Consider the following 22,420-nt stretch of genomic DNA (forward strand, 5'->3'; position numbering starts at 1 on the left):
TTCCCCTAGCAGACAATTCTCATCAGCATCATCCTGTTTATGTTAGGTAACTATATTTAATATTATGCAGAATATTAGAAAGGATATTTTGTTCCTCTGAAAAAACTGAAGCCAAAAAATTCAATAAATGATGGGTGAAAAAAAGGCAAGCTAACATGAACAGACATATATTCAAAAGGCTGAGTTCCTGCTGAGGTTGACAGCTTCTGTGAGAAGCAGTCTCCAGTGGGAAAATGTCTAAGGTTTTAAGACCAACTATAAATGAACTCAGAAATACAAATCAGGAGCTCCTGCAGCAGTATGAGCATTCCAGTGAAAAAGAACAGTCATTTAACTGGAAGTAGAGCATAAAACAAAAGCACAGTATCTCAAGAAAGAAGGTCCACTCAAGGAAACATTTATTTAGTTTCTTCCTCACTGTCACAAGCTTTTAATTTCAATTTGGTCAACTCTTCTCAAGCAGTAACAAAACTAAAATCACAGGGCTGCCACACTGCAAGAGCAGAGCCCAGCACTCACATTCAGCAGCTGTGGATTCTCCAACTACTGCAAACCCTTGTGGTTTTCAATAAACAGACTGAAGATATTCCAGAGCAGACTCAGCAGCCAAATTAATCAGAAACTGAAAAGAGTCCGAAATTTCAAATCCTGCTACTGCAACACCTTACAAAAGACACTAAGAATATAATTTCCAACACACCTTCACTCATCAAATAACATCCCTTTCACATTCAAACTAAACCTCACCGGAAGCACTCTCTTATCTACTGCCTTCCATTGTGAGCCAGCTGGCAGCAATCACAGGTGAAAAAGGAGAGATTATCTCTGCCAGTAACACAGAGCTGAGATATTCATGGCAGGCTGGGCTGAAGACACCTTGATCTGCTGACTTCACTAAGCCCTTTTCAGGATGCCCAAGATAACATCTTTGAGGTCATAGAGCAACTTGTTCAAGAACATCAACATTTGCCCATTTTTTGGTGTTTTTCTAAAGGGTCATTCAATAAATTATGACAAATATTCATTCAGATGGGAATTTCCACTTTCATTTTTTCTCATTTCCCTGAGGGGGAAATAAAATCTCAATGAGTCCTCTGACTGCAAAAAGGTTTTATTTTTACTGGAGCTGATTATTTTAACTGCATTAAGAACTCCGTGCTTCAGGTAACTGGGAAGACTTCACTCTAAAAAATGATCATGAAAGGAAGCCTAGTAACAAAAACTTTAACAGGAACTAAACCCATCCCCCAAAAAATAACTTTATTTCTTGTTTATCTGAAGACTTGCATACAAAAAAGTCTGTCAATAGTCAGGATAAATTCTTCAGATTCAGCTTACTGGGGATTTTATTCAGTGAGGAATATGCATGAAAGACCAGTGATCTTTATTCCCTCATTCTCACATCTAGATAGCAAAATATGCCGCATTTTATTCCCTGATCTTGGATGTCAGCACCCTTCAACACTCAGCCAATCTGCTGTTATCTGCACCAAAGCTGGGACCTCATTAGGGATTACACCAGCCCCTTTTGTCCAAGTGATTAATACCTGACACCTGTTCATTCTCTTATCTGCTACTGCCTTGAGAACTCTACAGCACAGTCTGTGATTTTGAAAGATCACACAAAGGTACTCACTCCTACACAAATATCCGGGGAAGGAAGATTTGCTCCTATTTAAGACTTGTGATAGACATTTACATCTTTGAGATTTTTAAAGGCTTCATACTGAAACTCCAGTTAATAGTTTTAGATCCATTAAGGAAATGCAATGGCCGCGCCCCAAGGACAGGATGGAAATCTCAACAATTACAATGGCCAGTGTAAGGTTCTGAACTTGAGGGGTGGTGAGAAGACACTCTGCATCTTTGCAAAGAAATTTAAAGCATGATTTTACACCAGCTAGGTTTTCAAAGCAGGTAACAGTAACCAATTTCATGTCCATATCCTAACAGAAATCCAGTCTGCCCCAGTATATAAGACAACTAGCTTCAGTTAGAATGATTTATACCTGATTTTTAGATATATTTTTTTACAGGTTTCTTCAGAATTTGCTTCATATGCAAAGCACTTGGCTGAAACAATGATATCCCAGTCAGGTTTCTTAAATATCAAAGAAACTGCAGGATGTTACAAACAGGGCAGAAAATATCCTTTCCAGGTTGATATAACAGTGATTTCAGTCCCAACTTCCACTATCTTCTGTGAAAGAGTTACTGGGCTTGGCCTATGATAACCTCCTTTAAGTGCTAAAAATTCCTAATCAGCAAATATAATCACATGAGCAAAAACAAAACAGTGTGAGAACTCATAAGGATTTAATTTCTGATGCAAATAAATGTTGGCATGGCTCAGTTGATGCACTCCTACACGGAAGATTGATCCCATTGAAAATTATTCTCCATCCCTTTTTGGCAAAGATGACAGCTGGGAAATCTGCGCTTTCCGCTAAGCAGCAGCAAAATTAATCCCTTGCATCAACAAGCACTACAAAAGCAGCCCTATGGATGCCAGTAGGGCATCACCTACTTTGTACAGGAACAAGCAGTTCCAGTGAGAGCAGGGACAGAAGTGCAATTCAGTGACCCCCAAGAACAGCAGGAACAGGTTCTGCCCTGGCTCTGGAGATGCTCCCTCCACCTGCTCAGCCATGAAGGATGCAAGGACAGACACTCTACTGGCATGGAAAGCAACAGAAAATCAGATTCCACAATACAGCCTGTCTTTTATTTTCATGGAAAACATATCCACACTGCTTGCTAATTTAAGTGTCTTATGAAGGAAGGGAAGCTTCTTCCAAACAGTTGTGAGATGGACCTTATGACAAAGAGAGGCAATGAGAGCTGAAGAATGAGAGGTGACAGCCCTAAAGCTTAAGTCTAGATATTGTGAGACAGGAAAACTGTGGCCCTAACTCCTCCCCTGAAGTCCAAATAAGTTACTATATCACTGCTTGACTGCTATAGCCAAGCTGCAGCTCAAGGTCAAAAGTCCAGACATTCCTGGCAAACACAAGAATTTTATGCCAGAAGTTTACATTTGAAATATCATGTTAAAAATCAAGTTTGTATAAAATCACAGCATTTCAAAGTTTATAGTTAGACCTAAAAGAGTAAAACCAAAGAGAAATAACACTACAAAATCTGTAACACTTATCTCTAAGTGCTTTGCTGCCTATCATTAAACACACTAAATTAATTCCAAGATTACAAACAAAGCCACTAGCACTACCTACAATACTAACAACTCAAAAGTGGCAGCTCATTTCTTCCTATTCTAGAGTCAATGTATTACTCCCATTTAAAAAAATTTAACAAACTTCTACATTTGCAAGATGTAGACTGAGCAGTAACACAGCCATGCTCCTCAGGAATAACCCAGCCTAATTTAAGAAACCTGTGCTCTTCTTAAACACCACAGGAAGCAGTAATTACTCCAGGCCAGTAGGCACAACTCTTTACAGCCAAATTAAGATAAAATATCACCAAGATCTAGTTTTAAGGTAGCCTTTAGTATCAGGACAGTATCTCAATCTCTAATGCACGGAGCATGGCAGGGTAATAATTTGTCAGGGATGGCACCATGGACACCTACAGTCATCTCACACCACAGCTCAGTCTGTTTAGACCTGCTGCTTGTGCCCTCACCTCCCATTACAGAGAGGTTCTAGGACGTTTCAGTGGAGCTTTGTGGACTGCAGACCTTCTGCCTTTTTATGTTTGGCGCTGAAAATTTCTTTCAAACATTCATGGTATGAACACTCATCCTGCCTTGGTACAGGAAAGCCTATTAAGTGCACACTCACATGACACCACATACCGACACACAGCGCTGCTGACAATCAAGTAATGAGATTTAAAATGTAAACAAACATTAACTACTTCTTTGAAATTTTCAAAGATGCAGAAACAAGTTTTCAGTTGCCTTCTAGATTTTTCCATCATGAAAAATGAGACAATACATTTATAAATTTCACAAGATCAATACTTTTCAAAAGCAGAAAGTAATGAAGAGTTTAACTTTAAAATAAACTTTAGAGCAAACCCATTTACCAGCTTACTTTTTAAAATAGAAGGAAATTTATTAATTCCAAGAAGTAATAGCTTCCCTTAATAACAAGATACATTCATTTGGTTTCTGTACTTGCAATAATAAAGACATTAACCGTTCCAAATTAAAGTGTCTTTAGTCACACATTATAAACCCTCTCTGCTGTGTCTGAAACTAAAACACCTTCAGGTTTTCCGTGGTTTCTGTCAGGCTGCTCACTTACCTTACATAAGCCTCACTGGATGGAAACCTGTGCTCACACAGGACAGCAGTCCTGCACGTTTGCAGGGGATGTGGGACCTCCTGGAAGTGAGGAATTTCACGTGTGTGCAGAGCAGATTATCAGATTAGCAGCACACACACACTGGGCCCAGCAGTAGATAGGAAGCAAAGACAACGAGGGACTCCACAGCACAACAGAACTGCACCAAGCAAAAACACAGAGCAGCTCCCTGGTTTATGCCAAGCAAAACACACACACAGGTTTATTTTGATGTCTTTCAGGTTAAAACCCTCTTACTTCAGATGATTGCAGCACACAGGACCCGAGCAGTCAAGGGAAGAAGGGGTGGACTGCTGGGTAGTCATGCACAGAATGAGAATGGCACCAGGCATTACAGGCAGTTTATTCTGGGCAAGGAGCTTTGAGCCAGATTGAAGTTCTCACAGTTAAATTCAGCTGAATAGCAATTTCTCATAGAAATACTGAAGGCACTTTAGCAGCAGGCCCATCAGATATCTGGCAAACACGAAGATTTAATTTAATGACAGATCCTATCTATGCTACAGATGTTGCCTGTCACAATTGCACAAGTCAGGAACGTTAAGGGCTACAACCCCCAATCACCAGAGCTGCGCTGGCTCAAGTGCCTCACACTGCTGCAATCGGATCTGCAAAACTGCACTTTTACCTGTCTGTGTTTGCAGGGTGGGGCACGCGAGCACCACCCTGGGCAGTGGGCTCTCAGTGCAGTGCAGCTGCACAGGGAACCTCAGCTCCATCACAGGGCCCTGCAAGCAGGGAAGCAGCTCATCTCAGGGGGGGGAAATACTTGGAAAGCTCAATCAAATTCCTTGGGAGAAGAAGTTACATTGGCAAATGTAGGTAGGTGTGTAGGCAGGAGAGGCTTTGCCAGCTCAGCTCTGTGTCAGCAGCTGGGGACAGAACTGTGACAACAGCACTGACAAACTCCAGTAACCCCTAACACAAGGCACTTGCACTGTGCACACCCTGCAAGCTGTAAACCCATAAATGTGTTTGGGAAACAAAATTCATATTGACTGTAGTGCTTTTGGCATTTATGAAAACATTAATTTAAAGAGGGAAGTAAAGTATTACATACATGTCATTTTTATTTTCTAGTCAGAGCTCCATGGGTAGCCTAGGCAGATACTGACTTAGTAACAGACTGACATTTGGCATTTCACTACTCCTACACCTTCTGAAGCCTTGACTCACATTCTTCTGAGTAAGATAATCCCATACTCACCCTAGCAATGAAAATTTAGCCCCAAAAAAACTGAGGTTTTGGGCCAGGTTTACTTCTGCTTTCAAGGTCTGAACAGCATGAGCAAAAATCAGGTAACAAACAATTTTGCCCATTAACGAAAGCTGTGAGCAGAATCAAAGCAGTGTAGAGAGCTCTACTGTTTTGGTTTTTTTCCCTTTTATACAGATTAAGAAGCAATAAACACAATTTTAGATGGTCAAGTGCTTAGATTAAAAGCCTAAGCACGATCATCTCTTAACAAGAAACTTTCTAAAGGCTCCAGCAAAAGCCAATTTTACAAATAATGGCTGAAAGTTTACTCGACAGAAGCATCAATTACAAACACTGACAGGGTATCTTTAGCACTCCTTTTCCATCATCTTCAATGAAAATATTTGGCAAATACATACTATATATTTGCCTAATGTTCAATTTCTGCAACTGAACTTGATTCCTTAGCAACTGTCCAGGAAACATTCCTTAGGGAAGGCAATTCACACCCTCTGGCATTTCTCCACCAGGCACCAGGGAAATTAGCTCTTATCAGGGCCGTTAGGAACACTCAGCTGTAAATGCAACAGCTAAATCAGAGAATCTTAAATTTTAACTTCTCACAATCCCACAGCTTGTTTATCTTTAAACAATCTATCATTTCTGATCCTACCAGTACAGCTGTTGTAGAAAACAAAATCATGTGGTTATGCAACTTTTTTCCTTATTTTGTCTGTAAAAAGTGAGTTAAAATATAACCTTTGAAACTAGATATTTTTATTCTTATTCCACCAAAACAGCTTCATTAAATAAAACAGAAACGAACTTCTTCCAAATTTGGAGAAACACTAATTACAGCACGCTGATTATGTTATTAAGGATTCAGTAAACACAGTTGAGTTTCCAGTTTTGATTAGAATTTACTGGGAGAACATGCATAATGCTCATTTAATACGTGTGTCTGAGATGCCTAAGTGGAAATTTAAGCTTTTTAACCTCACAGTCTATCAGTGCTCGAGACCACCGTCAATAACACCTGTCAAATATCAGCTTATATCAGAAGCTGCCTTAGATAAAAACTTCCCAGCAGTGAATCCTCCAAGCATTAACTGGGAGCTGAGAACTCATGCCTGACTGCACACACAAACAGGAACCAGCTTTGCATAAATTGGGCAATCTTACTGGTATTAAAATCCTCTCCTTGTATCTCCTACCACTGCTCTACAATTTGTGGCACAAGAGACACAGGGCAGGAAGTGCACCAGAGAATAAAACTGGCACAGAGACACCAGTTCTGTCAACTAAAGCCATCTCATGTCACTCTCACCCAGTCCAGCCCCGCTCCTACTTCCATCAGTTATGCTTTATAACTCTCAGCCCAGCCCCTTTAATCCTTGCTCTTCCTCTTCCCACTAATACCTCCAGCTTTTCAGGCTGTACAGAACTAAAATCCCACAGTCCTTAAGTTACAACTATAAAGACAATTACTATCTTAAATCAGAAACAAATAACGTGATCAACTGCCAGAAAAATCTTCGTAGTAAAGCTGGATTAAGCAGAACAAACACTGGCTTTTGAGAGGCCACTAGACACTGAAAAAATATTTATTCAATTTTATCTACTAACCTAGATTCGATTCTATTTGCATTGCTTTGGGGAGTTTCAAGGTTTTGGTGTTAATTGTTTTCTTAAACCAAAATCCATTTTTCAGTTATATGCAAACACCTTCTGAATCATGTGTGAATAGATATTAGCTTATATTATTATTTTATATTTCAACAGTTTTAAAAACTGCAGGTATTTTTGCACTGTACATATATCTGCAACACAGCAAAATCCTCATTTGCATACCAACAGAAAATACCCCTTAAAGAAACAACCCAAAAACTTTGTAAAAAATTATTTAAATGCTGCTCTTGAAAACACCAATTATTTGATTTTCTAATCAATGGAGGCTGAAGGCCAACATGGGCCTTTAGTGTTTCACGCCAGTGCATTAAAACACCTTTATGTGTGACATATTTCTGGAACTGTCAAGGGAGAAAAAATTAAGGCCTAACTGAAGAGCTATTTTAAGCTTACTTCTATATTTATTCCTATAGAAAGTTCTAAATGTCAAGGAACAATAACAAGTGGCTGGCACACATAAAAGTGGAGCACAACCCAGAATATCTACTACAATTAACACAGTACATGGTACACTTGGACAGTAACTACATATCATTTTTCACTGACCTGCAATTAAATTGCTTAAACAGCTAGCAAATTTTGTTTGTAGAAGCAGCACCAAGACTGTTAAAGCTAAAGTAATTTGAATTACCCTTCAAAACTGAGGAAAAATACACAAAAAAGCAAACAGTGGAAAAAGTTGTCATAAAATGAGGCAAAATATAGTTTAATATTACTTGCCAAAGAATTTAGTTAATCGAGACTGTGATTACTACGTATTCAAAAGAGCTATTTCTGAAAAACATGTGAACTCTATTATCCAAGGAAAAAGCAAGCAACCAAAAAAATCCAGGGAATTTAGGAATGCTATATACATTCTTCTGAGTGAAATAAAAGAAATCAACATTTTTATTTCTCCCTGAAGTTCCTGCAATGAAAACCCATGAAAGTCCATGCAAGAAAAAGAGCATGTTGCAAATTATTGGAGATAAAACCTGCAGAGTGAGCATAATACACGTTCATTTTATAACACGTTGTGAGACTATAACATTCTTTCCAAATTAAAAAGGATAAGCTAAGATAGTAAGATTTTCCTTACCACAACTAAAAAATAAACTGTTGCTTGGAGGTATAAACTATTTAACTGTATGAAACAAAATTTGGTCGCCACCAAATAATGGGTTTTGCAAGCCAAAAAACAGCTCCAAATTATCACTACCTCCAAGAGACAGCATTTAAGTACATTAGCACCATTTAAGTACATTCGTGCCAAGGACAGGGAATTGGCAAGGAATTTATTAAATATTTAAAACCGACCTACAATTCTTACTGTCTAAATATTCGGTTTTTTCTCCCTACAAAACAGTCAGCAGAACACGATTAAGTTCAACTCCTCGTGTTTAACTCACCAATAAGGAGATCCCCTCCTTTGCCCAGGGAAAACCAACACGTCTCCAAGGCAGGGAAGTTTCAGTCCCACCCGCCGGAGCCCCGGAACGATTTCGGTTGGGCTCGGTTTGGTTTCAGGGTCCCCAAGGGTGCTGCCCCGCCCCAGCCCCCCCGGCACAGGCCCGGGGCCGCTGGTGCAGTCACGAAGCAGTTCCCGGCGTCAGCTTGGCCATGACGGCGACGGGCTCCGAGCACACCCGGCCTCTCCTTCCCCCCAAGATGGAGGAGCCGCCTTCAGCCCGCTCCGCCCGGGGAGCGGCCGTTCCGCTCAGGCTCCGCCGCGGCGTGAGCCAAACGCTTCCTCCAGGGCCCCGCACGGAGCCGCCGCCTCCTCCGGACCGAGCCAGACCGTACCGTGCCCGCGCCCCGCTGCTCCCCGGGGAACCCCCCCCACACTCGAGCCACTCCGCCCGCCCGCCCGCCTCCATTTTACAGCGAGCCCAAAGGTGGCCGGGCCGCCTTTCCCGCGACCCCCCTGCCACAGCGGCGGCCCCGCTCCCACTCTCTCCCGCCCCGGTGCTCCCCCACCCGCCTCCCGCACTCACCGCGGGCAGAGAAGGCGAGCTCTCGCCGCGGCCGCCAAAGGTCTCAGCCGCGCCGCGCCGCCATTTCCTCCTCGCTCCGCGGCAGCGCTGGGCGGGACCGCCCCGCCCCCGCCACCATCGACACCGAGATGGCGGCGGCGGGGCCAGAGCGCCGCCCTTGGCGCGCGCCTCCCGGAGGACCCGGCGGGCGCTGGGCGGGAGAGCGGCGGCCCCGCCTCTCAGCGCCATGGTGGCTGCTCCGCGCCTCACGCGGGGCCCTCAGCGGCATAGCAGTCCTTGCTCACGCCTGTGCCCATTCTGCGTTCCCTCAGGCCTGCTCCCGTTTCTCCGCTCGCAACCCCACGCTGATCCCGGGAACGGCAGCTTTAGCCATGATTCGTCAGGGTGGACGGGCAGAGGAGCCAGGCTGCTGCTGCACAGCCACCTGCTCACAGCAGCTGTGCTCCCCACCTGTGCACATTCCACTGGGACCTGGTTGGTTTTTCTGTTCTACTCACACTGTTTGGCAAATAGCTGCTGTAATGCCTTCCTCTGACTGCGAGTTCGGAGTGCTGAGAGTGGAATGTTCTCTGAATCTGCCCATCCAACACATGGAGCCTCCACAGGAAACATCCTTGCTTAATGATTAAGCTACTAAAAAACCACTGCAGGATCCAAGCTGCTACAAATAGCTACAGAGAGCTATTTACATGTGGAATTCCTTCTGTTGCTTTTTTTGGGACATTGGCACCCAGAAACATCCACTCCTGACAGACACTAAGGGATCCCAAGGGGTACAGAACACCCCCGACACCATACAGAGACTCCTGAAGAGCCTTTAGACAGCTGGAAGTGTGAGGTTTGGCTCCTTGATTACTCTGATCCTGCACATTTTCCTCATGGGTTGATAACTCAGGTTTCAGGTAGATTCCAGATAGATACAGTGTTTACTGAGATAAGGAATGAAAACATGAGGGGAAAAAAAACCTACCTAGAAATAATTATACAGAATTACAGGATTCTGTCAAGTAATTTGATTACATCTTTTAGGAGTCTATTCATGAGACTTCTGATGGCAAAAGCTCAGGATAATGCTGGAAAACCTGCTATTAGCATAGTCAGCCTCTTTCTCCAGCTGTAAAACTGGGCAGTTTTAATATTTCACCCAGGAACACCAAGAGGTAAAAAAACACAACAGATTCCTGTGCAAAAGTACAAAACACCACAATTAGGGCAAGCAGGAATTCAGATTTTGTTCTGTAGCTACAGAGCTGCAATAAATGAAATCACATGGAGGGAAAATACTTTAGGGTTTGGTAGAAAATCTGCAGTGTGATTTTTGCTCTGGGAAAAGCTAGTAACATGCTTTTAATGGATAAATTTAGCATCTAGGGAGTGCTCAAACCCAGGAGTTACACAGACCAACAGAGAGGGAACACGGCAAACAAGGAACTGCACAGCAGCAGTGAATGGGGGATGCCTGCCACAAGGAATCCTGCAGTGAAACAGGTATTAAATTCCTCTTACACACATTTAGTAAGAGGCTTACACCACTTAAACATAATGGTGATGCAATCTGCACCCCCAGTGAGTGACACCTGAGCACACTTCCAACCACAAAACCTCTACACCTTTGTGTTAAAGCCAGTCAGAGGATCTACCTTTGCTGACTAAATATGTGTCACCTCAGTTCTTTCCCTGCCTTGTTGTCTTCCTAATTCTTTTCCTTTTACAGACTGATTTCTTTTAATATAGGAAATTTACTCCTGGGTTACTGGTCTGAATCTACATCATTCTGGCAGCACAGCAGGAGGAGCTTTTTTTGGTTATAATGTGAGTTTTGTTTCACTTTAGGCCTTCTCTCCTGTAACATGCTGGTAATTTGTGACTGGTTTGAAATGAAGACTCTGCTGGGAAATCCTAGAAGGGATTCATAACCATCAATCAGCTTCTAAAACAGTCTCATAAGCACTTTAGCTGTCTCTCCTCCGTAGACACCAGAGAAGCTTATGCTGAGATACCGACAAATCCCTCAGCACTAACTCTCCTTAAACCTTTTTTCCGCTTCTTTCCAAAAGTGGGTGGTCAGTGCATTGACTTTCCTCAGCAGCTGACACATCTTATTTATGCCTTGGGCTTCCCTAATTAATTTTTTTCCCCCAACTTTGGGCTTCTAAAATTGGCCTCACTTATATTTGTTGTGTCTCACACAAGGGTTATTATGTGACATTGTTGTGTGGCACAATGTCCCCAGATCTGGGATGTCACTTCTCACCCAGTTTCCCCTTAACCACTGTTTGAAGATGCACAACCTTAAATATAAACACAACACTTATTTTATGTTCATTCCTTCCCTCAGTTCTCCATCACTGATTTCTCTGAGTGAGCCAATTGCAGCAGCCAGGAAAAAATGAGAGTTAGCCCGTGGATGAAAGGAAACAAGCAGGTCCTTTTCCCTCCTCAGTATCTGGTGATTTGGTTGTATTTAACAGATAATTAATACATTTAAGTTAGAAGATACTAATTTCTGTTGGCTGTGCTCCAACTTTACCTTTTTACTTTTAGTGGAAAAAGGTCTCTGTCCTCAGAGCTCTGCACATCACAAAATAGGCACGTCAGGTGGCAAGGTAAGGCTTCTTCAGGATTCTTGATTCTCCAAGGCTCCTGGAAATTTTCCAAAAAGACTGGATGAACACAGAGAAATATTTTAATGAGGGTTAACCATGTTCACAAAAAGTAACCCCCTTCTTTACCAGCTGACACAAACTTGCAGAATTTTCCCCCTCTCCAATTCGAGGTAAATTCCTTCCCTTCAATACAAGCATTTTTGTGACTTTGGTTTGCGATTCACTCCACTTAACCCCAAATATTAGTTATCAAAACACCTCTTTGAAATTAGGATTTAACAAATTCTAATTAAAAATCTATAAACTGCACTTACAGTTATTACAGATTTGTTTTAATCTCAATTTTGTCATCTTGTCCCTCAAAAATCCAACTTCCCATGTTACTACTGCCTCATCACAGTAAGATTATTGTAGAACTGTGGCATATGGAAGCTGTATTTTGGGAGAATTTCCCAAGAGCAAAGTAGTTGTGTATTTTAATCTAGCTTGGGAGTCACAGGAGTAACATGCAAGGTTTTCCCTGAGCAATAAAAGAAAGGGCTTTTTCCAACTTTTGGGAGAATTATGAAGGTTTTTAGCAGAAGTCAGTGTCAGCAAGGAAAAGAGAATGATGTAGGAACTCTTTTCCCCTGCATTGTTGCACAGCTTTGGATCTTCCTTGAGTATAAAATATGTATAATTTATTACTCAAGATACTGCTCAATTCCCCAAACATGCAGAATTTTCATTGCATTTAGAGAATTAGTAGGAAAGAAAAAAAAAAAGCATGGATCAAGACTTCCATCCCTGGTGTTCCAGGCCAGGCTGGACTGGGCTTGGAGCAACCTTGTCCAGTGGAAGGTGTCCCTGCCCTCCATCAGTTTAAAGCTATCCTTCCTTTTCCTGCCACAGTGGTTCCTGATAAATGCAGCTGGCCATGATATTCTGCACAGAATCAGGACTTAAGACTTTGTGTGTCTCTTCCAACTCGGGATATCCTATGGCTCTAATAAATTATTTATTACATCATAGGTTTTTTCTGTTTCAACATAGGCACAACTATAATAAAAGTGAGTTTTGGAGCCTGGGCTTTATTGCAGTTACAAAATCAAGAGTGAAAAGTGTACAATTGTGTCCATATTCCCCATCTGTGTGAGTGAAATTACTTTTTCCGGAGGTATATCATTTGCAGCATTTCACACAGACAAGTGTACATTTTAAGCTTGTTCTCCCTTGAAATGTACAAATCGAGGTTTTCTTGCAAAATGTGGAACATGTAAAATTTTCTGAAGGGAGGGATGTTCTTTGAAGTTTTGGGGAAGTTAACAAAGCTTGGTAAGAAGGATGTACCAATGATTGTGGACACAAAGAATGCAGAATTCATGGGCCACAAGGCCACCTGACACAACTCCAAGATAAGGAAGACACGAATAAAGCCAATTCAGCAATTGTTCTGGAATCAGCTCCAACTGGGTTAAAGGTAATTAGGGCAGGGGCAGATCATGACCACTGATGGATCCAAAACACAAGATTGAGCACGCGGATTATTCAACTTGTAGCCAATGACCTACTAATTCATTTGCTAAAATGTATAAATAGTAAGAAATTTTCATAGTTGGTGTGCTGGCTCTGTGGATTTGCCACCCAGCACTCGTTTCTGCGCAGAACCGTAAATAAATGAAATACCTCGACTCTGCGTGTGGATTGGCTTCTTGTTCAGCTGCTGCGAGAACCTATTTTGGCAACATTGTGTTCCTGCTTTATCTGCAGTGACCCACAAACCCCGGCGTGGGTTCATCAACGCCTCAGCAGTCACGGCGCATTTTGAGAGACCATCAGTCCTGAGCCAGGACAGCTCCCAGCCCAGCGATCGCCACTCGTGGAAGCTGCGGGGGCTGCACAAGGATACCGCAGGCGGTCCCGTGCCCGCTTCCCTGGCAGATGGCGGGGCCGCAGCTCCTACGGCCGCTCCCTACAACCGCAGCTCGCACCGACCCCGCTGTGACCGCGCACGAGCCGCCGCCGCCGCCTCACACGGCGGTTCCGGCGCCCCTCGCGCCGAGCACGGCCCGGATCAGCCTCTGCCTTAGCTGCTCGCGGCGGGGCCGGCGCTCAGTGCCGTGAGCCGAGCGCGGAGCGGGCACGCAGGGCGGCAGCAGCAGGAGGAGGAGAAGGCGGGCTCGTCCCTCAAGGCCCCGCGGCCGCCATGGCCGCCCCCGCCACCTCCGCGCTGCCCCGGCCCCGCTCCGCGGTCGCGTGTTCTCGCCCGCTCCCCGCGCGCTGATTGGCCGCGAGCGCCGCTCTCGCGAGACCCGCGCGCCTGCGGCCCGGCGGAGGCGGCGGAGGCCCCGCGTTCGTGCGTCGGAGCGGCCCCGGGCGCGCGCGGTAAGATGGCGGCGGGGGGCCGCGCTGGCCTCGGGGCATGGCGGGAGCAGGGCCCTCACCCTGACCCGGACCCGCAGGCCCGGCCGGCGCTCGCCCGCCGCGGCTGCGGCGGAGGCGCCGGGCCTGTGGCGAGCGGGGCCCAGCGCCCCTGTGGTCCGCGCAGGGCCGGGCCGGGGGCGGCGGAGGAAGCCGGGTCCGCGGCGAGCCGGGCCGGGCCGCATCGTCAGCGCGGGGCGGCGGGAGCCCCGTTCCCCCAGCGCGGCTGCGGAGCGGGGGGCCGGGAGCGATCGGGGCCCGGGCGGGTCGTGCTCCCGCTGGCGGAGTTGCCGGGCGCGGGGCGGCTTCGGCCGCGGGTTAGCGAAGGGAGAACCTGTTGGAAGCGGCTCGCGGTGAGGAGCCGCGCTGCCGCCCGTATTGTCTGACACGGCTGGCGGTGCCTGTTGCTGTTGTTGTGGCCGCCTGCCCTCCCCTTTCGCTGCCCCCGTGGTCGGGACTTGGAGGTAGAAATCATAAACGCGGCTTTGGTAAAATGCTGTGCCTGCCAATCCGAACAGAAATATTGTCTAGAAAAATAGTGGAGATAACGTTTCAGTAGCGCTGACAGGAGAACTTTCGGGGCAGCGAAGCTGAGCTGGTGTAAAGCTTTGAGTTGTACACTGGGTGATATATCATTGACAGTTTTGTAGCTGTGCAATATAGGGAGCTGTCCGAAGTTTTGGTGAAGATTTAAAGCAGATATTGTTTACATAGGTATTGTTATAAGTGTTTGTCACTATCTTTCTGGCTGGCTGACAAAGTCTGATTCGCTGTTTTCCCACTCGGATGCTGCATGTCCTGTGTAAATTCTATACAAGATTTTTATGGAGTGGATTTAAGAGTAAGTAGAAAAAGATGGTATTTGAATTTTTTATTCTGAGATTTCTGAAAGTGGCTTTATAACCTGGTAAATAGTTATGGGAGAGTGCAGGAATGAGGAGGAAAAAATGCAAAACTCTGGTTTAAGTCAAAAGGGTCAGTTTTGGATTATTTATTTAAAAGAACTCATAGAAAGCTCTAAAGACTGGCAGCAACACAATTCTTACACACATTAAACTTATTTCTTCTTGAATCGTGTTAAATGAGATGCTTTTCTTTTGTAGTTGGAGTCCAGGATGAGTTATGCAGAAAAACCTGATGAAATCACGAAAGATGAATGGATGGAAAAGCTTAATAACTTACATATCCAGAGAGCAGACATGAACCGCCTTATCATGAACTACCTTGTCACAGGTAAAATCACCTGGTAGTGCCTGGAGGCTCTTCATGTGTGTCACATACTTTATCAGTTTGGGGTAGAATATGGAACTGGATGGAGTGGAATTAAGGGCAGTGAGAACTTAGTCATTGCTGTTGGCTTCTCTTAGCAAATCCCAACTGCTCTGGTGTTCTCTTAGCTGCAGACCAACAAAGAATCAGAGACTGAGCAGTTCTCATGGAATACAGATGACATTTATGAGCCTGAACTCTTCTGCTAAATGATAGAGAAAACAAAGTGTTTTCTGCAATGCTGTAAACATGACCTGCTTCTCCATGATGTCCTTTTTTGTGCCATTGAAGCAGCTCAAGATAAGTTGCTGTTGTTAAATAACAGTCTGAAAGCTGCAAGAACAACTATCAGAAGCAAGTTTTTAACTGGGCGGAAAGATAAACTCTGAGAGGGCACTGTTGTCAAAATAATTTGAGATCAGAATATTAACCCCTTCAGCACACAGCCTGGGTTTATACTTGGAACAAGCCAAACCCCTGGGGAATTGTTGGTAGTAATTAGGTGCATGCCATCCCAGGAAGCTGTGCTAGGGTGGAGGCGTTTGTATCCATCTACACCCCTGTTTACACTGAGCGTAGGGAAGCCTCTGGGTTGAAGGAAGAGCATCTTAGTGGGTGGTGTAAATCAGTTTTGTGTCTGTGAACACAAGACCTGGGGTTTAAAAGAGCTGTTATAACCTTAAATACTACACGAGAAAGCAAAATTATATCTTCTTGTCTATCTTCTCAGAAAAACTGCTGGATCTGTGTAAACAGATCTGGGGCTGGAGGGCAAAGCAAAACCACCCACTTGTGGGAGATGTGACTTTCACAATCTCATTTTGCAATAAGCACAGTGCTTTATTTAAGTATAAAACAGGCTTCCATGTTAAGAGGTATTGGACTACAAGTTGCTTCCCTGGAGAGTGAGCATACATGAGTTCAGAATGAATTAAGCATTTACTCTAAAATGCCTATTGGATAAATGACTTCTTATATAGAGGAGAATTTTTCACAATTTTGGGTTAATCTTTAAACCCCCAAATTGTACAAGAAACACTCAAATTAAGCTGATATGTTTTCTTCTAAAGTGTTTCATGCAATATATTCTATGGGTAAAATGTTCCTATTTCAGAGGGCTTTAAAGAAGCAGCAGAGAAATTTCGGATGGAGTCTGGAATTGAACCCAGCGTGGATTTAGAGACTCTGGATGAAAGAATAAAAATCCGTGAGATGATCTTGAAAGGGCAGATCCAGGAAGCCATTGCATTGATAAACAGCCTCCATCCAGAGCTGCTGGATACCAACAGATATCTCTACTTTCATTTGCAGGTGAGGACAGGTGGCAGACTTTTCTCTTTGTCTTAGAGTTTGCTGAGAGAATGGGAAAAGTAGTGAAGAAATTAAGGTTATGTTGGGAGGTTTGTGACTGAACATGGATGCAATTGTGGGTGTTCTTGGCATTTTTTGGTAGCAATGGGAAACTTTGTGGCATGGTGCAGGAGCCACCATATACAGTTATTAATATGAAAACTTGTAACAGCATCAGTGACCTGTGACTTACCAGCTTCCAGTCGCTGTTGGCCTGAATTCTTTTAGTAACCCATCTTCTCAAACCCTGTTACTCAAAAGCACCAAGTTCCCTTTTTCAGTAGATTTTGCAGCCAAGTTGCTGCTCCTTGTCTCACACATTGAGAAGAATTGACCTCAAACTGTCAAATTACACATTAGTGTTTGTCTCAAATTACACACCAGTGTCTGAATCTTCCAGGCTTGCAGTAGTGGAGATTTGTTAATTTGTTGGGCTAATATTGCTGTGTCTTTCGTGTGTAGCAACAGCACTTGATTGAACTGATTCGGCAGCGTGAGACAGAGGCAGCTCTGGAATTTGCTCAGACCCAATTAGCAGAACAAGGGGAGGAGAGCAGGGAATGCCTGACAGAAATGGAGCGCACGCTGGCTCTGCTTGCCTTTGATAATCCCGAAGAATCACCATTTGGAGACTTGCTGAACATGATGCAGCGACAGAAGGTAGTCCTTTCTCAAAGGGAACTGATGTCTTTTATATGTATGTTATGAAAATAAAATCTAAATATTTTTGAAATGCTCAGAGGAAACTTATATGGTGATATGCAAAAGAACAGAAGTGTTTATTGAGCAAGATTAAAAAAATGGTGTTAATATATTCCAAATGTATTCAACTGCTTGGCTCTCTTCCTTCCTTTCTCCAGGCTTGTAGTCTGTGGAGCTTTGTCCTGGCCATTTATGAGGAATTAGCACACTAGGTGTGATCTTCCCAGTGTTTGTGTGACTTTAGCAGTATTAATTACATGAAAACTGTCACTGAACTCCAGTTTTTCTTTTCCAGGTATGGAGTGAGGTTAATCAAGCTGTTCTAGACTATGAAAATCGTGAATCAACACCCAAGTTGGCAAAATTACTGAAACTACTACTGTGGGCTCAGAATGAGCTGGACCAGAAGAAAGTGAAATACCCCAAAATGACAGACCTCAGCAAGGGGACGATTGAAGAGCCCAAGTAAAATGTGTGCAGATGGACATCAAAAAATCTTAGTACTGCACAGTATACATTTATATCAGTCTGTGACTGAAATATTTTTACTACAGTACAGCACTCAATTCAGATTTTTCAATGAACATCTAATTTGAAGGGAGAAAAGTCCCTTTTAAATGCTGCAAAAACTGCATTGAAAGGCGCTGTATCTCTTTGGAAGTCTGATTTAGGCTATGCACTATAGTACATTTTTAAAAAAACAATTAAACAGGACAGGAAAAATAGCATTTTTAAAAGTACAGAATTCAAGCTTTCTAATTGGCTGCTGATGCCTAGTTTAGTGGCCAGTGAGTTAATATGGAGTTATATTGGCAACTGTTCAGTTTAACTGTCTCCTGTTTGAAATGTGTATATAGAACAGTGAATATTTTCTACCTTTAAGTTATAGCCAGATATACATTCCCCTTAAAAGGTAACTGGTCAAGTTTTCATCTATAAACTTTGCAGTAAGGTCAACTTTTTGCTTAGGAAATAGTGTACAAACTTGTAAATCATAATTTAAGGACTTTTGTTTTGGTTTTTTTTCTTCCTTGTTTCTGACTTCTTGGTGCTTTATATGGTGAGAGCTATGTTCATAATGGATCAGTGACCCATCTTTTCAGGAGGAGTATTGATGGAAATAGGTTTTTCCTTAATATTCACAAATGACCAAAACGGCCCCAGAGGCATTTGAGGGTTTTTTTAACAGGGGCCTTTTCCCCCCCATGTTAAATTTGCAGCGATTCCAGGTGGCTGCTACAGCTTTGAAGGCCACTGGATGTCTGTAAGCTGAGAGATTCATGTTAGGAAATCAAGTGGTGGGGAGAGATGCTTGTTGAAGCCTCCGATGTATCATCTTGTGCAGGATCTGCCTTCATGCTTGCTGAATAAGAATTGTAGTTTTGGAGCTACTTGGGCTGTTTTTTATGCCTTGAGCTAAACAAAGCAGGGCTGTCTAAAACCAGAAATTTGCATTTTGTCACTTCTTCCATACCTTTCTGAAGAGATGCAGTTCATCCTCATCTGTATTTGTTTACTGACTGTCCTCACTCCAGTTAGAACTATAGTTTTAATGTGAAGTCCAGACTTTCAAGTCAACAAATTGTAATCTTCTGGGTATGGGATGTTCTGGTCAAGTGATTGCAGCGTTGCACACTGGTGTATACCCAGTGGTAGGAAGCACTAATCTTGCCAAATCTATCTCTAGATTTTTAGGTCTATAGATCAAGTTTTGCCAAGCACAGAGCAAGCTGATGAGTGAAACAGTTTAACATCATGAGACACTGGCAGTTGTCACACCAGTCCCATACTGTACATAATCTAGTCTTGTATGGTAGATATTACCCTGTAGAATGAAACTTAGTTTTCACTTAATTTTACTGGAATACTTAATGCATTAAACTGTATAAAGCTTTGCAGATACACCTGGCTTAGGGGAACTAACAAAACGTGTTACTGATTGCATTACTGTGAACACTGTTTACTTGTGTAGCTATTTTTGGGGGGAAGCCATTGTTTGTTAAGCAGCTGTGAGAGATGCAGAGCACCAGGGTTAAGCGAGATGGTGGATGTAACAAAATCATTTGTTCCCATTTCTTACTGATCGTTCTGTTCTCCACTTTGAGGCATTTGTGGTAGGGAGGTCTTCAAGTTTATATATAACAAACAAGCTATCAGTAGCCCCCCAGCTACAGCAGCAGTTTGGCTTTCCTTCACCCAGGCTGGTTATTCTAACACCAAACTTTTAACAGTTGTGGGTTTGGTTGTTTTGGGGTTTTTTTAATGTTTTTTTTTCTTTCTGAAGTCGGTTGATGTCTGAAAACCATGTATAACTTTTAGTTTGTGAAAAACTGTATGGTTAATGTAACTTTGTTTAATAACAAACTGCAGAAACAAAACTGGAATAGCTCTAATTTCTTCATGTAGAACTGATCAGCTTTTCCTCTGTGTTCTGACACTTGTGTTGTTGAATCTCCTGTACAGTTTCTCCCGGGTGAAGTGGAAAGTGGTGCGGTTTTGTGGCATGATGAGCATTTTTCTCCATGAGAAATGCAGTATTACAGCCCTGGGTGAGAAGTTCACTGTCCTTCTAGAACGCTACCTTAATTCCATAGAGTATTTGGGCAATGATTGAGCATAGATTACTTGAATTTCCACTAGCTTGTTGTTTTTTTCCATTAAAAAATAAACACGTTTTTAAGGGGGTTAATATAAAATTAGTCTAGAACTATTTCACTTTGTTTTTATGAACATGCCACATTGATAAGCAGCTTTAATCTGTAAAGTTTTTGGTAACTGCAAGAAGATACTCGAAAGCTATGCATTTTAGAGAAAGCATAAAGGTAGTGATATTGGTACTTCTAAGGATCTTTATATTAGTGTATATAAAATAGTTTGCATATACAAATATAATATATAATCTGTTTGAAATATTCTTGAATGGTAGGGGCTGTGAAACATATTATAATTTATGGAAATATTGTACACAGTAAACAGATGTCTCAGTACACAAATGAATTTTTGTCATATGCATGAAAAGTGTCTTATTTGGTGACTACTAATGAATGGGCTTTTGTTAACCCATTTTTGTTAGATAACCACTTTAACAAATACTATTAAATGCCACTTTGATCAGTTTGCTTTAGTGTAAAAATACATATTTTGTTCCATTGAATTTAGAGCGATATGAAAATAACTTTTGTAAGAAGATTTGTTCCAAACCCAACATTGGCAGACAGATCCGGTCATTAGAGGTGGTGCACTTATCCTCCCCCAGCCTTGCCTTTGGTGAAAGCAAATAAGATATTTTCATTCATGCTATGGATGTGGAGAAGCTGGATTGTAAAATATCCTGTCTTATACCTCTGCAGAAAGGCTGCATAGCAAGTGTGTTTGATTAGGTTACAAATCTCCCTCCTTTTCCCAAAGCCATCACCTCCCTGTAACTGTCTTTGCTGTTCTCATGTTTTGTTTCTGCCTGTCAAATCTAAGCTGAGCTGTGGCTGCTTCTGTTGTACAAAGGAGGGATTTTGGAAGGGTGGGGGTTCACAGACTTTCTTGAAGATGAAGTTGTGGTGATACTTTGAGAAATACTTACTGAACTGTTTAATTTTATATAGTTGGAAAAGCAGAGGCTGCTGCACAGAAACTTAACAGCAGAATTTTGAGTAAAGCATTTCCTCTCAAGACTTTTGAAGAGGCAAACATACACCTTTAAGCCAGATGAAGTACCTCTCTCTCTTTAAGATGATTTCATTGAAACACTTTCAGCTTCTTCCACCCACATTAAAAAAAAAATAAAAAGAATTCTGCTTCCTTTCCACTCCTTGTAAATACAGGAAAAGCCACTACATTATTCCAGGGTGATTTTATTGTTTTTAATTTGTAAAATTTATGCTTTGTATGCTTGAGTATAAGCTTAAAGGCATTACTTTAAAAAAATCCTTGACTAGCTGAGTGTTGTTCAACTTATTTCAAACCACCTTGTGTCCAAGTGGGTTGCAAAGCTCATTAAATGGAGTTGGATCCCTGTGTGTTGTGTCTTCACGGGAAATGGGGCTGCTGCTGTCAGCCACGGCTGAGAGCATCCTTGAGAGCCAGAATAGAACAGGATATGGAGTCCTGTTTGCCCTAAATCTGCCCTGAGGCTGCAGGTTCTGACCTGCACTGTAGCTCTCCTTCCCTCCAGAAGCGACACACCATGTCAGGAATTGTTTCTGCTCTGCTGTCCTTAACAAAAAGGGACGAGGAGGCTTTGGAGCTTTTGTGTGAGATGGTGTCCCCAGCCCTGCTCGCTGCTGGATGTGCTCAGCTGAGCACAGGCAGAACACAGAGCTCCTGAACAGCACCCTCAGAGGGATTTGTACTTCTCCATGGGCACCTCGAGGTGCTACAAACTATTTTCATTCCTTTCTGCTCCCCCTCTGCCTTCAACTCATCAAGTTGAGCACAAAGTTGGTCAAACCACTGGTGGGCTGCATGTTGATGCTTTCAGGCACCTCAGACCAGAAAGCCCTACCATGCTCTTCGTGAGGATTGCAACATGGTTCCAGCAGTATCCTGCTACCTTATCTCGCCTGGATGAGTTATTGCATGGAAGTTGCTGTTCGTTTATAAGCAGGCTCAATTTGCCAACTTCTCTGATAATTGGCTTTTTTTTAGTATATTGCTGCTTAGTAATTTTGCTAAGTTGGATTATGTAGCAGTAGAAACCCACATGTGTTTTCTTTATTGTGTGGAAAAGTTGCATTGGAACTGTGCTGGCTTAGGGAGCTCTCAAGCTGCAGTCACTGTCCTTTCAAGAGACAACAATTGTCCTTCATGGAATGTATGAGCCTTTTACTCCATTCATACCCTTTCAGGAATCGGTCCTAATCTGCATTTAACTTCAAAAAATCTTCAAATAATTCAACCATTGTATGG

General features: G+C 42.9%; 2 protein-coding genes across 5 annotated transcripts in view; one reads left to right on the forward strand and one right to left on the reverse strand.

Moving 5' to 3' along the window:
• DIDO1 (death inducer-obliterator 1) overlaps window positions 1-14,021 on the reverse strand; it is a 52,349-nt gene extending 38,328 nt beyond the window's left edge. Inside the window, exons 1-2 of one of the 3 annotated variants that reach the window (XM_030963092.1) lie at window positions 13,463-14,021; window positions 11,722-11,834 (exon numbers count right to left, since the gene is read on the reverse strand). The gene's annotated coding sequence lies outside the window, so the exon portion shown is untranslated. Of the gene's footprint in view, window positions 1-9,191; window positions 9,384-11,721; window positions 11,835-13,462 lie in introns of those variants that run through there. The other 2 variants (XM_030963091.1, XM_030963093.1) reach the window with 2 other exon arrangements.
• Window positions 14,022-14,101: 80 nt separating this feature from the next.
• GID8 (GID complex subunit 8 homolog) lies at window positions 14,102-21,529 on the forward strand. 2 transcript variants are annotated; one of them, XM_030963135.1, is made up of 5 exons: window positions 14,102-14,161; window positions 15,301-15,430; window positions 16,581-16,777; window positions 17,279-17,476; window positions 17,814-21,529. In XM_030963135.1, exons 2-5 carry the CDS (start codon window positions 15,313-15,315, stop codon window positions 17,985-17,987), a joined length of 687 nt encoding a protein of 228 aa, XP_030818995.1. In that variant the 5' UTR covers window positions 14,102-14,161; window positions 15,301-15,312; the 3' UTR covers window positions 17,988-21,529. The 2 variants fall into 2 exon arrangements, with proteins under 2 accessions (XP_030818995.1, XP_030818996.1); XM_030963136.1 differs by lacking the exon at window positions 14,102-14,161 and adding an exon at window positions 14,407-14,661.
• The last annotated feature ends 891 nt before the right edge of the window (window positions 21,530-22,420 follow it).

Source organism: Camarhynchus parvulus, chromosome 20, assembly GCF_901933205.1.
Source record: "Camarhynchus parvulus chromosome 20, STF_HiC, whole genome shotgun sequence".
In the NCBI taxonomy this organism is placed as follows: domain Eukaryota; kingdom Metazoa; phylum Chordata; class Aves; order Passeriformes; family Thraupidae; genus Camarhynchus; species Camarhynchus parvulus.

What these genes read in the sequence shown, in the direction of transcription:
- GID8 (XM_030963135.1), top strand. Translation starts at nt 15,313, where the DNA reads ATGAGTTATGCAGAAAAACCTGATGAAATCACGAAAGATGAATGGATG. An exon ending in ATCTCTACTTTCATTTGCAG is followed by an intron (nt 16,778 to 17,278) that starts GTGAGGACAGGT and finishes TTTCGTGTGTAG; the next exon opens with CAACAGCACTTGATTGAACT. An exon ending in ACATGATGCAGCGACAGAAG is followed by an intron (nt 17,477 to 17,813) that starts GTAGTCCTTTCT and finishes TTTCTTTTCCAG; the next exon opens with GTATGGAGTGAGGTTAATCA.